The sequence below is a fragment of the Thunnus albacares genome, chromosome 20 (genome assembly GCF_914725855.1).
Source record: "Thunnus albacares chromosome 20, fThuAlb1.1, whole genome shotgun sequence".
Lineage (NCBI taxonomy): Eukaryota > Metazoa > Chordata > Actinopteri > Scombriformes > Scombridae > Thunnus > Thunnus albacares.
Genome location: NC_058125.1, coordinates 12,300,649 through 12,317,060, shown reverse-complemented (window position 1 = coordinate 12,317,060; position 16,412 = coordinate 12,300,649). Strand labels below are relative to the sequence as shown.

The 16,412-nt window shown below is 38.2% G+C and overlaps 1 protein-coding gene across 2 annotated transcripts; it reads left to right on the top strand.

Annotated features, from left to right (window-relative positions):
• The first annotated feature begins 13 nt into the window (after positions 1-13).
• LOC122971901 (matrix metalloproteinase-25-like) lies at positions 14-9,614 on the top strand. 2 transcript variants are annotated; one of them, XM_044338644.1, is made up of 11 exons: positions 14-232; positions 391-482; positions 2,865-2,997; positions 3,126-3,267; positions 4,194-4,498; positions 4,753-4,932; positions 6,213-6,297; positions 6,569-6,651; positions 6,832-6,984; positions 7,495-7,785; positions 8,676-9,614. In XM_044338644.1, exons 1-11 carry the CDS (start codon positions 211-213, stop codon positions 8,915-8,917), a joined length of 1,728 nt encoding a protein of 575 aa, XP_044194579.1. In that variant the 5' UTR covers positions 14-210; the 3' UTR covers positions 8,918-9,614. The 2 variants fall into 2 exon arrangements, with proteins under 2 accessions (XP_044194579.1, XP_044194580.1); XM_044338645.1 differs by having other exon boundaries at positions 399-482; positions 8,676-9,613.
• The last annotated feature ends 6,798 nt before the right edge of the window (positions 9,615-16,412 follow it).

Below are 16,412 nucleotides of genomic sequence, written 5' to 3'. Positions count from 1 at the left end.
CCACTTACTCTCTGGAAAATGGCTGAAAAGTATCTGGACCTCTTACCTGTATCTGTACCAACGCGCACCACTGCACCTGTTCTGAAACATGTTTTACGCGCGTATGCAGATGCTGTTGCGTGACTAAACACAGACACTTACAAAGACCAAGAGAGAGAGATGACTGAGGGATGATCGATAAACCCAGCCTACTCCTTTGAGAGCGGACAGATGCTTCAGAAGAGCAACAACGGTGAGCTTTGTCTCCGTTATCTTGGCTTTAGGATAATAAGAAACAAGCAAGAAGAAACAAGAAATGTCACGGTTTTCTCCAAACAATAAGTATCCTAATGATAACGGTTTTTTTTTATTTTGTTTTGTGTTTTTTTTTTTCTTTTTCTTATTTTGCAGCATCTGAGATGGAGTTGGTGCCTCTGCTGTGGATGGTTTTAATCGTAACAGGAAGCACATCCCCAGTGCCTGATCAGTACAGTAGAGCTGTGGTGAGTAGCATTAATGAGAGTTTTACATGTGTGTGGTTTGCCTTTAGCTGACATTTGATTATGTATTAATTCTGCAAGCCTATAATGTATGATTCAGTGTAATATCGAAATGGCATCATATTGTCTCATTTTCTATTTGTAAGCTAATTTTTGCTTAAACTCAGTCTAAGTCTGTGATTATTGGCTATATCAATGTATGGATATTTTTTTCTTACTTCTATGCCAATTAATCATTTACTGTAAAATCCTAATTATGTCAATTTAATCACAAATATTTATACATCAATTGAGGGTGATTTCTCCAAACCACCAGCAGTTTATGCTGAAGGCAAGGCAAGTTTATTTGTATAACACATTTCAACAACAAGGCAATTCAAAGTGCTTTACATAGAGCATAAAAGGCATCAAGACAGAATATAAAGGCAACACAAGTAAAAAGACATTTAAATACAATTAAAAAGAGTCAAATTTGGAAATAAAAAGAAGCTAAAAAAGAATAAGACAGATAAAACAGGAGAATAAAAGTTACAGTGCAGTGTAAAATATTAACCCTCAAATTTGGTTTAATAAAAGGCAGCAGCAAACAGAAAAGTCTTCAGCTGTGATTTAAAAGAACTGAGAGTTGCAACAGACCTGCAGTTTTCTGGGAGTTTGTTTCAGATATGTGGAGCATAAAAACTGAACGCTGTCTCTCCATGTTTAGTTTTTACTGTGGGGACAGAAAGCAGACCTGTCCCAGACGACCTGAGAGGTCTGGATGGTTCATGATGTTGCAGCAGATCAGAAATGTATTTTGGCCCCAAACCATTCAGTGCTTTAAAAACCAACAGCAGTACTTTAAAATCAATTCTTTGACAGACAGGAAGCCAGTGTAAGGATCTGAGAACTGGAGTTATATGATCCACTTTCTTGGTCTAAGCGAGGACTCGAGCAGCAGTGTTCTGAATCAGCTGCAGCTGTCTGATCGGAAAATCACATTGCATACCTGTTGATGTGCTCTTGTATTCAATGTTTTTGTGTGAATATCTGTACGCCAGACATACAAAGACTTCTCTATGATTGATATGAGCAGTGTGTCAAATTGAGAAAACTATATATAAAGAGGCTGATGGCTGTTTCACACAAATAGCAACCAGATGACTCATGTGATTTCTTAAAGAAAAAAAACAGAATAAAGGACATCAATGTTTTGTTACTTTTTGATAAAAAGAAACCAACCGTAAATGATAATTATTATTTTTTACAGCGAAAAAGGTATGAACACTGTATTCAGACATTACAGTTGCTTTCACTTTACAGTAATTATGAAAGAAAATTTGAAATTTTAAATCAGAAGAAAAACCACAGTTTTGAAATCTCTGAGCTTCTCTTATTCCCATTTCCAGCTGACATATGCGCTTCCCGAAAATGACATAAATACAGTCATTCTTTTGCGCAACCACATATTTATGAGCGTCAGGATGTCATGTGTATGAAAAAAACAGTAAAATTTCCCTTCTTTCATGTAAGTCATCATGTCAAGTGTGCATCAGCAGGATGCTGCTGGTTTCTGGGCCTCCAGATGCATAAAAATCTGAGTGGAGTGAAAAAGTCTAAAGATTGTTTTACTTAAAAATAAGGTAACCTGCCTATTTCAAAATATTATCAGTCAAACAAAATAAATTTTAAAAAAACAAAAAAACAATTGAATTTGCTGGGGGAAAAAAAATCTTTTTACTTGTTGGAAATATAATGCAGGGACTAAAGCTAAACTGCTTACTGTAAAAAAACATTTTTGCGGTGTAAAAACCCACAGAAAGACAACTGTTGATGGAGCCAACACCTTTCCCTTTCAACTCTAAGTATATGGGTGGAGGCGACAATCAGAGGAAGTAGAGCATGTTTCAAAATCACTGTTAAGTAAGGTTTTGCTTGTTTTGACAGACAGAGGTGCATGTAATCAGTTTATTTCACCTGCCATCCAATCTCTATTGACTTACTGTGACAGCAAATGGTACACAGACTTTACTCCATCATGCAACTCACTCAACAAGGACAGACTCATGCAATATTAATGAGAACAAAAGGCTCACACACTGTATCGTGAGGGACGTGCGGGGTCTGACTGAAAACTGGTCATAAGTGGAGCAGTGTATCAAATACCATTCATAACATCAGCATTTACCCAGAATCCTTAAATCGACTGATGTAAGAGATGAATTTCAGAGATAATTTTGGTTTAGTGTGGTTAATGGTGCATTTACTGAGAATTCATTCACCACCAAAGGAAGTAAGTAAGTGTTTTCTCACATCCGATCATCCTGTGCTGTGGTTATCATCATTGGGAAAGCACCAAAAACACCAATTACCAAACATCCTCTGGTGTCTTTGTTTTCTGTCCAGGATTGGCTGAGCAGGTATGGCTACCTTCCTCCTCCTGACCCACGCACCAGTAAGCTGCAAACCAAGGAGGGAATTGAGAAAGCCATTCGTGTCATGCAGAGATTTGGTGGGATCCAGGAAACCGGAGTGCTTGGTAACTTCTCATATTGGATCTGTCACGTTGATATCTTCCATCTTATGTCCTGCATATCATGAGCACCCAAACTTCCTGTAATCTGCTCTTTTGTTTCGACATACTGTGTGTAATCGCTTCTCTTCCAGACAGCGAAACTCTCAAACTCATAGATATGCCACGATGCTCTCTCCCTGATATTGTTGGGAGTGAGGACATGCTGAAAAGGAGGAGGAAGAAAAGATATGCTCTGACAGGCCTTAAGTGGCATAAGACAGACCTCACATGGAGGTGCGTTTCCTGTCATGTTACACTGTGGTTTTATCTCTTCCCTATATGAGTCACAGAGCTTTGCTGGGGATCTGGTGGCTCTGTTATGCTGTTGGGGGTGTTTTGCTGGCATGGTTTGTGTCCACTTGTCCCATTGGAGGGAAGGGTCACTGCAAATCAATACAAAGCTGTTCTGAGTCATCCTCTTTATGGTGTTCCTCAGCCTTGGCATTGATTCTCCAAGCCTCTGGAACTCTTCTGGAGGGATGAACACCATTCTTCAAAAAGATATTCCCTCATTTGATGTTTTGATGATGGTGGTGGAGAGTGCTGTCTAACATGTCAGTCCACAATCTCCCATAGCTGTTCAACTGGGTTGAGATCTGGTGACTGTGAAGGCCATAGTATATGATTCACATCATTTTCATACTCATCAAACCATTTAGTGACCCCTCGTGCCCTATGAATTGTCATTCTGGAAGAGACCACTCCCATCAGGATAGAAATGTTTCATCATAGGATAAAGGTGATCGCTCAGAACAACTTTGTATTGATTTGCAGTGACCCTTCCCTCTAAGGGGACTAGTGGACCCAAACCATGTCAGCAAAATACCCCCAAAAGCATAACAGAGCCACCAGATCCCCTCACTGTAGGGGTCAAGCATTCCTTGAATTTGTCACCCGTCTGTATGTAAAGCTGACCAGGGGGCACAATCATGAAATCAGAGAATTTAAAATTCAAATAAAGATATAGAATATCACCAGACATATCCTCAAACTTTGGGTTAAGCTGGAAAAGTAGCAAGGTTCCTGTAAACCAAAATATCCACATCCAAAATATACCAAAATTCTTTGAAAGACACAATCTACTGTAGATAAACTTTTGATCCTGTGTTATGAATTTAAATACAACTTTGTTTTAATACAAATTGTATTCCTGTTTGCAGTGTCCACAGCTATCCATCGCCTTCCATCTCACCCACCTTGCCTGACAATTTGGTGGACACCATCCTGACTCACGCCTTCAAAGCCTGGAGTGACGCGGCCCCCTTGAGTTTCCGTCGGCTGCCGAGTGACAACAGCAGGGCGGTAGCTGGAGGGGACATCAGAGTGTCTTTTTCCCGCTTGCTGCATGACGATGGGTACCCTTTTGACGGGCAGGGTGGCACCCTTGCCCACGCCTTTTTCCCTGGGGATGATCAAGTGTCGGGTGACACACACTTTGATGATGATGAGATATGGAGCTATGGAGGTATTTACTGATTGAAATCATGGTGGATAAATGATGGCTGGAGAACCTGTTCTCAGGAAATGTGTGATAGTCTGCCTTAGAAAAGTGTAATGAGAGAGTGATCTGTAGTAATCAAAAAAGAAAACAGTCCTCATCTAATGAACTGGTTTTAAAAGTCAGAAAAGAAGAAAATACATCTGCATATTGAGTACCATCAAAACCCCAATTTAGTTGTTTATGTGGCCCAGTAACACTTTTACTTCACATTTCCTCAGGTAACAGCGGAAGCACAGACTTGTTCACAGTCGCAGTGCACGAGTTCGGCCATGCACTGGGCCTGGGCCATTCTTCCTCTGACCCATCCATCATGAGGCCGTACTACCAGGGTCCTGTGGAAGACATTCTCCAATTCAAGCTGGCCCAGGACGACAGACAGGCCATCCAGCAGCTTTATGGTCAGTGACCAGTCGAACTAACTGCATTTTGAATCATAGAGTACATCTCAAACTGATGTCTATGACATTTATTAGATCCAACTTACAATATGCGTTGTGTGTTTTTCATGTCTGTCTTAAAGATTGAAACATGAAACTTGAGGAAACAGGAGGGCAACCATAAACTCTTCTTTGGGACTTAAAATGGCTTACTGGATATTTTGGCAGCTGTCTATTAAATTGCAGTGGTTTTATTCTAGTAAATTACATCACTGACATGAAACCTCCCACAAGGAACATATTAAAACGGGTGGGAGGCAAAAGTAGACTTGCAAGTTTATAAAATGCGGGGAAACAAGACAAAGAGTCTACAGCCATGCTAGCGGCCCTGTAAGGCTGTACTTCTAGTAGACACAGTGGTGCTTTGAGCTAAATGCTAACAGTGACTATACTAACATGCTGATGTTTAGCTGGTAATATTTACCAGGTTTATAATCTCAGTTTACTGTGCTCTAGTAGCATGCTAACATTTCTTAACTTGAACATAGTTTTGCAGGACTTAAATCATGCAACAAAGTAATGAACAAAGTCAAATTTTGACTTGAAAAGTCAGGGGACCACCAAAGTCTGTAGGTTTCATCTTCTAGGGAACATGAATGTATGGAACCAAATTTCATGGCAATCCATCCAGTCGTTGTTGAGATATTTTAGTCTGGATCAATGTGGTGGACTGGCAGACGGAGCGACAGACCGACATTGAAATCCTCGGTCCCAGAAATCTCCTTGAATCATTTTTTACCAGTTTATCCTGTCCAGAATTCTCATATTACTTGATTAATTGAGCTATAAAATAAAATAGTAACTGTTCATTTTAACTGCTAGTGATTTATGATAGGCCCTGACCCTGTAATATCCTCAAAAATGGAGAAGTCGTGGCCATAAACTAGTAGGAAATGTTTCTGATTGTTTGGTTGGTTTATGTGATGAGCTTATATAATAAGTAAACAAAAAAAACATCTTTATTTTCCATTGCAAGTGTATTGTTTTATAGCTTAATAAAACATTCCACAAAGGATACAGATGTTCATAAAACCAAATGAAGAGGCAAAACCTGCTCTCTGATATGTATGTGAAAGTGCACTCATGCAACCGTGCAGCTTGCCTGTCTTAAAAAAGGAACATTGCGTGTTTGCATCCTGTGTGTCAAACTCCTCTGGCTACTGAGAAGAATGTGGGTTGCTTGCAAAATTTGTGCTTTCACCACCTCTTCAACGTTATCTGCTGTCACCTTTCCGTTGCAGGTGCGAAGGACGGCGGGCCACCAGGTGGTGTTGATCCTGTCCTCCCACGCCTGCCGAGTCCACCTCCGCCAAGAGCAACAAAGGAGTGAGTTGAGCCAGAGCAAGCACGGTGATAAAAGTACTGCACATCCATCTAGACAATACAAACTATGAATATCACATCGAGGCACTCAGTTTAGGATGGGCAAATGAGTGATGAGGAGTAATTTAAGACCAGTGGATGCTGATAAAAGCCTTCTGATCGATCCTCACTGTGACAGTTTGGTCTTGTTGCACCCTCTGGTGAATCTCTATCATACTACATCCTACGAAAATACAATTTCAACTAATTTTTGGCTAAACTTCTGCTGTCTCAGGTATGACCCCTCATTCCTCGAGCGCTGTCAGGGAGATTTTGATGCAGTGGCCAATATCAGGGGAGAGGTCTTCTTTTTTAAAGGTAAGGAAAAACTATCTGGGATGCTCAAAACAGATCAATGTGGGAATCCTTAGACTCCAAAATAATTGTAATCGTCTGAATTGCTTAAAGATATTCAGAATTTGCTGGTATTTTATATGTGATCTATGGAGTGTACAGTCACACATGTTGGTGTCATGTTCACTGTCTTTTCCTGGAAAGGTGATCACTTCTGGAGGACCAAGCAAGACGGGTCTTTGGTCTCCTTCTATCCGGCTCAGATCAAAAACTTCTGGATTGGCCTTCCTCCAGGAACAAACAAGATTGATGCTGTGTATGAGAGGAAGAGTGACAGTCATATCATCTTCTTCATCGGTGAGAAGCAAAATCCTGTGCTTCTGCACGGCTGTGGTTTGAATCTAAGTTTGGCGATCACAGTTTTGAGTCTTGGTTCTTGGATGTTATTTTGAAGGCAGTGGATTTGAACACTAGAGTTTCATCAGACTAATAAAACCGTCAGCAGAAACACAGATAAAATTTGATTTGATTTGATTTGATTTGATTTGATTTGATTTGATTTGATTTGATTTGATTTGATTTGATTTGATTTGATTTGATTTGAACAGAAAGAATAAAAAATCCAGACCAAAAAACAAAGACTCAATCCAATAGGAGACATGATTGTATGAGGCCTCCTTAGTAAAAATGAATTAAATAATTCAAAATAAAGATCTACAATAAACAAGTTGTTACTTTTTATACTTAACCTGTTAACCATCAGTTGTTCATGATAAAAATGTGTGAACATTACAAACTTCTATTTCAGTCTAACTTACACAAGTAAATTATGAAATACTTTCTCTCATACTTTCTTATGTCTGTCAGGATCTCAGTACTGGGTCTTCAAGGACACGGTGGCCATGAACGGTTACCCACAGCCCCTGTCTGAATGGGGAATGAGGACAAAGAGTGGGGTACCGGTGAACAGGGTGGATGGAGCCTTCATCTTGGCCAATAACGGCAAGACCTACCTGTTCAGCGGTGATGAGTTTTGGACGTTCGACGAGAGCCGTAAAAATGAAAAGGTGACCCGACAGCTGGAGCCAGACTACCCGCGGGACATCAGCCTCTGGGAAGGAGTGCCCTTCTCCATAGATGACGTCATCAGCTGGAAAGGTAATATTGTTTTGTGGATAAATATGTGATAAGTTTCTGACACCATCACTAGATAAATAAACAAGGCCACAGAGAAGCTTATTTTAGGGTGATGACATTTTTCAACAGACATGCTCAAGCAGCTGAAAGGCATGAAAGCAACAGCAAACAACTGATCTATGTCAAGATAAGATGTTCAAACACCATAAGTCTACTATCTGGCTGGAATATTACCTTGCTATGCAGTCAACTTTAAAAACCATGAGCGTCCTGAGCAAATAGAGGACAAGTGCTGTAAGTGCACAGAAAATGGCCACATCAAATAAATATCAAATGATATCAAATGATATATATATATATATATATATATATAGCATGCGCCCCCCTTTACTCTCACTGCCAGAGGGGGGAGACAAAAGTCCTGCACTCCAGCTTTAAAAGTGGCAATACCACAATGTAAGTATCATCAGCTAAATGTACTAGCAGTACCAAAAGAACTCATTATACCTAATATTGTTGTATTTATTATATTATTGTATTATTATTGATACATTAACATGCAGCAGCATTTTAATTTGGGGTTTAATCTATAACAGTGTATCATTTCACATAAACTAATTAGATGTTTTGAATGAAATATAACTTGGAAGTTTTAACTATAACTGTCAGATCAAATGTAATGAAGTAAAAAGTCCAATAGTTCCCTCTAGTGGAGTAATAAAGTAGAATGTACTTTTATAAACTAGAACATCTAATGATAAAATAATGAAATAATATAATAATAAAAAATAAATAAATAAATTGAATTGAATTGAATTTCTATTCTGGTAAATAAATAGGCTAATGTTTTATTCAATATGTGATGAAAAAGACAAAAGGATGAGAATAACACTGCTGCTGCTGCTCTTTAGGAGACACCTACTTCTTCAAGCACAAACATCACTGGGAGAAGAACGGAGGACTGAACGTATATCATGTTTCTCCTAAATCTATCGGTGAAGACTGGCTCGAATGTCCAGCTCCTCCAGTCAGTCCTGGATCCCCAAAGGATTGCATCTGCGACATAAAGGGATCATCTCCATCTCCATTAAGGAGCAGCTGGCTTGTCCTGATCTCTTTTTTATTGGTAATCAATGAGTTTAATAGAAAATAGAAACCTGAGTTTGAGATTTGTCTGATGTCTGTTCAAACCAAGAGGGTGTCTTTGTACTTGTGCTCTCATTCCACTGGAGCATAATAAAGGTTCTTAACATCTGCATTTATCACAACCCAAAAGCTGGCTTCAAATTACATACTGGTGTTATGAAAAGCCAGGGTTAAATACTTCATATGTTACTGTAAATATGTTGCCTTATCAGAACATATTACTCACTGTCTTCCCTTCACCCTGCTACAGTTACAGCCCTCCTTTTTCTAGAGTAAGTATTGGATTACAGGCAGCCTGTATAGGAGAATGTATGGAAATTCAACACTGAAATCCAGCACTCTGGCTACTCTCTCATAATGAAGCCTTATACAACCACCTTACTGTATGTTTGGACAGTAAGTATCCAACAAGCAACACAAACATACTAAAGTGCAATGGTCTGGCAATGCCTTTATCAAAGCTCATTTCTTAGAATTCAGAGAAGATTTGTTTATGTACAAAACAGACTATGCTTAAAAAGTAAATAAAAACTGTAGACTAGCTCAGAAGGGCCAGGAGGTTTACTGTTGCCCCATTTTTATATTTTTGAGTTTTATGCTGGTTGTTATATGTGTAAATACATTTCAGAGGAAATAAGGACAATTTCAAAACATGGACATAGGAATGATCACAGTGTAAAAATACCCTTTTGTTTAACAATGAATGAAAAGTTCATGCTTGACAGTATTTTATACATTTGAGCTTTATTTTCCAAAGTTATAGTTCTTTTATACCAACTTTTAAACTGTTAAACATGACCATTTTATTTTTTATGTGATTATTCAAATTTGCTGGGGGCACGTTTTTAACTATCGGGTCCATCTGTCCACTGTAATGCTTTTGAAATGGAGCTGCTTTTTAAGTGGAGCTAAGCTTTGCAGATGTAATGCAGTTCGGTGACGATTCCTCCTGCAGATCCGTCTGCAGGGCAACTCGACATCGTCTCTAAAATAACCTTTGTTACCCTACTTCACTGTTACATTAATCATTCTTTGCTGTAAGTTAATGGGGTTTAGGGATTTTGATTGGCATGTCATGTTTTTCTCAGGTCAGGCCAGAGGTAGTTAAGCAAGAAATCAACAAATAGGTCAATTTCTAAGCAAATGCTAGAAAATATCATTAAAATGTCACAAATTAAAATCCTCATATTAGTTTCTTTTTTGTGTTGTATCTTTTGTTCTTGACTAACCTCTTTAGTTTAGAAAATTATCTCTTGATCTCACCTCCTCCAGGCTGAAACTGTATTCTTGCTATGCACTTATATGATGAATACTTGTGGCTCACATGATATGTGACGAGCACATGCTTGTCATTCTCCAGTAATGGTTCCCTATGTCTCAGCCTGGACAACTGATTTGTATGTTAATTAGGAACACCCCTCCTGGGCTTTGACATGCTTTTCTCAGTGACAACAAGTCTTTTATGTAGTGGAAGTAAAGCACAATGATAAGAATGCCTGATTGTCGTTTAGCCAGATGAACTAGTGTGCATTTTTCCTTATTCTTGCTTCACATGTTGGTTCAGACTCCCTTCAGATGGCTCAATATGACAACCATCAACTCTGATAACTCAAAATCAAAATCAGATTACATGTAAAGCCCGTTTAATCACATGTAAAATTAAGTCCTTAGTAAATAAAGAAGACTGATGCACAGGTGCATACTCTACCTTGATTTATGCAAACCTCTCCAAAAGGCCTTCATCTTTTCTTTTTAACTTGGAACACTTCATTAATAATACATCTAGTTAACCATTGAATCTATAATTCATAGCACATTCAAGATATACAAGGAAGTTTGCACAGGAATATTTATTCAGTTCTTGAAGTGGAAAATGTTTCAGTACAGTGTAAATGGGACAGTTTATCTGTCAAGGTCAAACGATTGTGCTTGGCAAAAGCGCAATGAGGAACAATTGCATCCTGACAGGCATCAAGTCAAGTCAATAAAATGCGAATTAGGTGCGTTTCCATCAACTGGTTTGAAGCGAATAAACTAGGATAAGCAACACATAGTTTCATCAGTAGATGGTGGTATAGGCTTAAATAATCTACCAGTAAACAGAGTAGATATAGGCCTTCAGGAATTTGTTTCTACTGGGCAAGTTGTCATTGTTCTTTCATGTCAGCTAGTATTGGCCATGCTTCATTTTAATGATGAACACACAAAGTATCAATACTGTGTCATTTGGGCGAGCAAACAATGAAAGCAAACTGTGAAATTATCGCAACACTGTCCATACAGTAGCAGCAGCGATATTATCAACTGTGCATGACCGAAATAAGCCGCTAGACAATCAGCTACTTAGAGAAATGAATCAAGTATTGTACAAAAACATTACTGTACTCTGCAGGGTTTGAACCTCTGCTCACTTTCCTCTGACTATTGGTTTTGTTGATGCATCTCAGTTTAATCTCATATGAAATGTCTTTCAACTCTTATTTATTTGTCTTTTCACTTGTTCACATAAGTCCTCTGTGTTGTTTCTGTTGTTGTGTGTGCTGTGTTAGTACTGTATAGCTACCAAGAGTCAACCCTTTTGTGAAGGCCTTGGATCCCTTTAATGAAAATAAAACTGTGTGTAATAAATATAAACTCAAAGGTCGTCATTTGTGATGTCATATTACATTTTACTCACCAACATCAGTGTGGTTCGAGGTTAAAGAAAAGGAAGTGGCTATTGGTATGGATTCCTCCATGTCAATAGTCTGTTTATTGTTGGTACAGAATTAATACGCATGCACATTGGTATTGATTGATCACGTGATCAAATTCAAATTGTTTCAAAATGGAGGAACGTTTTTGCTTGCAGGCGATATGCCAATCCCTCCCATGGCTTGGGTTAGAATGGTTTAGGTACAAAAACCACTTGGTTAGGATTAGAGAAAGATCATGGTTTGGGTTAAAGCAGTAAAATCCCTGACATGACAGTCAAAATGTCCAGTAAAAAATATAATATATAATAAATAATAAACAATAAATGCCATTTAACAACACTAAAATGCATAACGTGATGATAAAAAGTGTCCAGTTAGTGGTTTACAAGAGGTCTGTTGTTGTGTCGAAGTCTGTTCCCCCCTCGAATAATGTTCCCCTCCTGTTAAAATTGTGTTTACACACCAATAGAACAAATTACTATCGGCACAGAAAACCAGTCCAGACCATCAGCCTGTGTATTACTGGCACAGAGTCCTGTTCCATGTCAATACTCGTAGTCGTAGCTGGTGCCTAAGGAAAAAGGTTAATAATTCAACATAGATGAAAGTATGAAAAAAATACTTACAAGGATGATGGTTACAGTATGTGATTTTACAAAACCATCACTGTTACACCAATAACATGCTTTTTATCCAATATGACAATCTGTGTGAAAAATGTTTGGTGTCAATTAAATTCCTTTTAAACTTCTTTAAAAAAAAAATCATCGTTATTGTCATGGTAACTGGGAAAGTATAATAACATTAAAAAACAGACAGGATTAGACATTTTAGCATCTTTCAGCTCATTGTTTTGGTTTTTCGTTCCTTAACTTGACTGTTTTGGTTCACTCTCAAAGTTCTCATCAGTATTGTTTTTAGCTGCAGAAAAAGCTCTGAAAAAAGGTTCAGTGTTTCTCATCTCTTGTCTAGTCAACTCAGATTTCATGGTTAGGTCCAGAGTTTATTAAACCCACTTTCTGGAGCAGGCCACAGATGTATGTGAGGGTCAGTGCGGAGGAGTACAACATTCAAACCAACACTCACACGCCTTTAAAAAGGACAACAGCATAAATGGGGCATTCATCATAATCACCACAACTAAATGCTGAGCAGTTAATAGATGTATATGTTTTCAACTGGTGCAGCGTCATGAAGTGGACATGACGGAAACTGGCCAACCACTAGCAGGACAGCATTTTGTGCTAATGGCATGACTCACTGGGACCCTGGAGGATAGACAGGAATTAAAGATGGGAGAGGAGGAAGATGGGGAGGGATGGAGGGATGGAGGCAAGGAGGGAGAGGGAAAGATAATGCCAGTGATGCTTTGCAGAGAGGATAAACACATACATAATGGATTCTATGATGCTATGTGAGATGCCAGTGCACTCCAGCTTAATGCAGCATCATCAATTTCCTTCAAATGTATTACAAGTACTTTGTGTTGAGTAACACTGGCTAACTGGCTCTTGTTGAAAATGAGAACTACCTTTCAAGCTATATTTTTTTCCACCGTTGCAGATTTTTTTTTTCATGATGACAAATATGGAAGTCCCAATATTAAAATGACAATACTGTAGGTGCCAAAAGTAAAATTGAATATAATTGTATAATTATATTATAATTATAATAATATAATTATATGACTCAATGTGAAATGGATTTTTCTTTTTGTATATTGGCAGACAATCTGCAGCCTAATTTTAAACTGGATTTGAAAACTTGTATCTGTATTTGAGCTAATTTCTAAAGAAAATTAGATCCTCTGGATCTAAATCTGGATTTTTCATCCAACTTGTTGAAATGCACCTGTCGGATAAAATATTTCACCAGCCGTGTTTCCATTCACAAGATCATTTTAAGTGAACTTTTGAAATGTCGCAAAAAGGAAAATGCGAATTAGGTGGTATAGGTTTAAATAATCTGCCAGTAAACAGAGTAGATATAGGCCTTCAGGAATTTGTTTCAACTGGGCAAGTTGTCATTGTTCTTTCATGTCAGCTAGTATTGGCCATGCTTCATGCTATCTGAAGACACCGGAAGATGCCAAGAGCAGAAACAGCTGATCAGTCATGTGAGTTAAATGTTCACTACGTCATTATTTATTCAACAAATATGTTTCCATAACCCATTTTGCACGTAAACTCTTCTTCAACATTTCCAAAATCCACCTCAAGCGAGCATAAAAACTTTTTTGCGAAATTGAGGAAGTTTTTTCGAATTTTGGCGTTTCCATTAAGTTTTTTTTAATGCGATATTTCAAAGGCACATAAAAATAGGTTATTGGAAACTACTGTTCTCTTCTGAACAAGGGCTCTATGAACAAATGTCAAAATAAATTTGAAAATACACATACAATTGTCTCATGTTTTTAATTTTTGTATTTTAATAGGATTCATTTTAATATTGTCAGCTCTGATTTTCCATAGCTTAACACTAACATGTCAAACCTAGAATGAGAGAAAGTCCAGAAAGTCAAAAGTTATTTTTAAAAACACTGATGAAAATGATGAACACAAAAAGTATCAATACTGTGTCATTTGGGCGAGCAAACAATGAAAGTCAGAGTTAAAACCAAATACAATGTAAATATGTTCTGAGATAAAGTAACTATCACCCAAAGACAAAAACTACAAGGTCATGAACATGATTTTGTTGAAGCTTTACAAACATCTTAGAGCACTGCTTAAAGGCCTTTACATTAGATAATGTCAGTAAGATGACATTATAGAGTGTTGTTGCGTGCTTCTCATGATGATTATGTAACACCTTGCTGCAGCAGCAGTGAGCAAACTGTAAAAACAAATGTATTTTGGCTACAGCAGACCACAACCAAGATGCAACTTTGTTCCAACAGCAGAAACTAAAAATCCCCCCTGTAGTGTGAAAAGTACTGACAGACAGTGTGGGTGATGTCTTGAAAGTCTTCTTTTAGACTACCAGAAGAAAGCAGGACATTGTGGTTACAGAGCATAAATAGATGACCAACATAAAGCATGAAATCATGTGTTGCAGGGTAAGCAGAGGAACAGGTACAGACAACCCACATGGAAATGACCCCCATGTGGTCTGTGCCTAATATGTGTAAAGTTTGCGTTAAAGGCCCTGAAAATATATTTTCTCAAACAGTTTCTTCCTATGAGAGACGGGTTCCTACATAAACCTTACCTTTGATAGACATGTTGTGTACATGTCTATCAAAGGTACAACAATTCTGGCTATTTTACATGAGAGATTTTCTGTATTTTGCGTTTTGTCTGAGCTCTTGTCACTGGTTTTATGTGGGCATGAGCCCTTTAGGAAAAGATGATGTCACTTACCTAAATATCTGTGTACCAAGCAAGATTTAGCAACATTTTAATCAAAATTGATGAGTTGTATTGTATTGTTGTTACTTTTGTTACCAATCAAAACTGACAACGTCCACACAGTCCCATCAAGGGAGATGAGGTGAGTTTTTGAGTGTTGAACCATAAATACATAATACTTACAAACTTTTCCTTTATGGCTTTTATACATATGTGCTATTTTCCTAAAATTAAAAGCCTTACTTTACCTTATTTTATTTTTTAAGCAGCAAACAGGAATTGATGGTATTAAATGCAGGGGCGTCAAATTCATTACAGAAGAGTGGGGGCCAAAGGTTTCTGTGTGTGTGTGTGTGTGTGTGTGTGCGTGCGTGCGTGTGTTAAGGCCTTTTTATTTTTTCTGTGGACTTACATGCGCTCCACATGTGCACGCTAATTAACAGGGTTGCAGTGTGATAACTTTAGTAGTAGTGTAGTGAATATTACCACTGTGCAGTGTTTTTCTGATCAGCCTTTAAATGCAGTAATCTGTTACTCCAACCGGACTGCTGGATCATTGTCTCACCGACACTTTAAACAAGAAGCCCACACCAACACTGTCCCTTGTATTATTTTGCACAGGACTGTTTTCAGCAAGGGCGATCCATAAGAGCTGCTTTATTACAAACAATTCCACCGTATAAACCTGGAATCTGTGTGTAACAGCTGAACTCTTTATATACAGCCAATGGTGTAGATGGTTAGCAGAACACAACATTAATTACCGTGAGATCCTGACCGATCCTTTTAACGAAGGTACCGCTGCTATGCCACATGCGTAAATGCATACATCACTCTCTCAATTTAAAGATGCACTTATCGTTTCCGCAGCTGTGTGATGCTGCAGGTATTTATTAAAGTCAAAGGAACAAATCTACCACACATCAGCTGTGAGCAGCAAACAGAACACTAGTACTGATGTTTCTGCGAAATCCCGGATACATTCAATGACCCCTGAATGACATCAATGTAAAATTCAGACAATCTAACACGTTTCAGACCTGCCAGTCATATTAATAGCGGTAGCCTATTCTGACAGACATTTCAGGAGATTATGTTATAAATGCAAAATACTAGAGACGTTGGTTTGTGATGGTGTAGAGCTGTGTATGTGCGCACCTCTGCTAATTAAAGCCAAGCACTTTGAGGCTTTTTGTGCTCTCTGCAGTTTTCGTTATGGACCAATCTGTATCCAAATATTCCAAAAAAGGAAATGTGCATCATGTAGCAGGTGGATGTGACTCTCGTTGAGACCTGCTAATAGACTTAACAGTGGAGCAGAGGAGATAGACTGAGATAGCGATGTAACTGACCTGTGCACTGGTATTTCACATGGGGTTTTTTTTTCTTATCAAAAAGAAATAATTTTTAAAATATTTCTATAAAGCAAACATTTGTAAAAAAAAAAAAAAAAAAA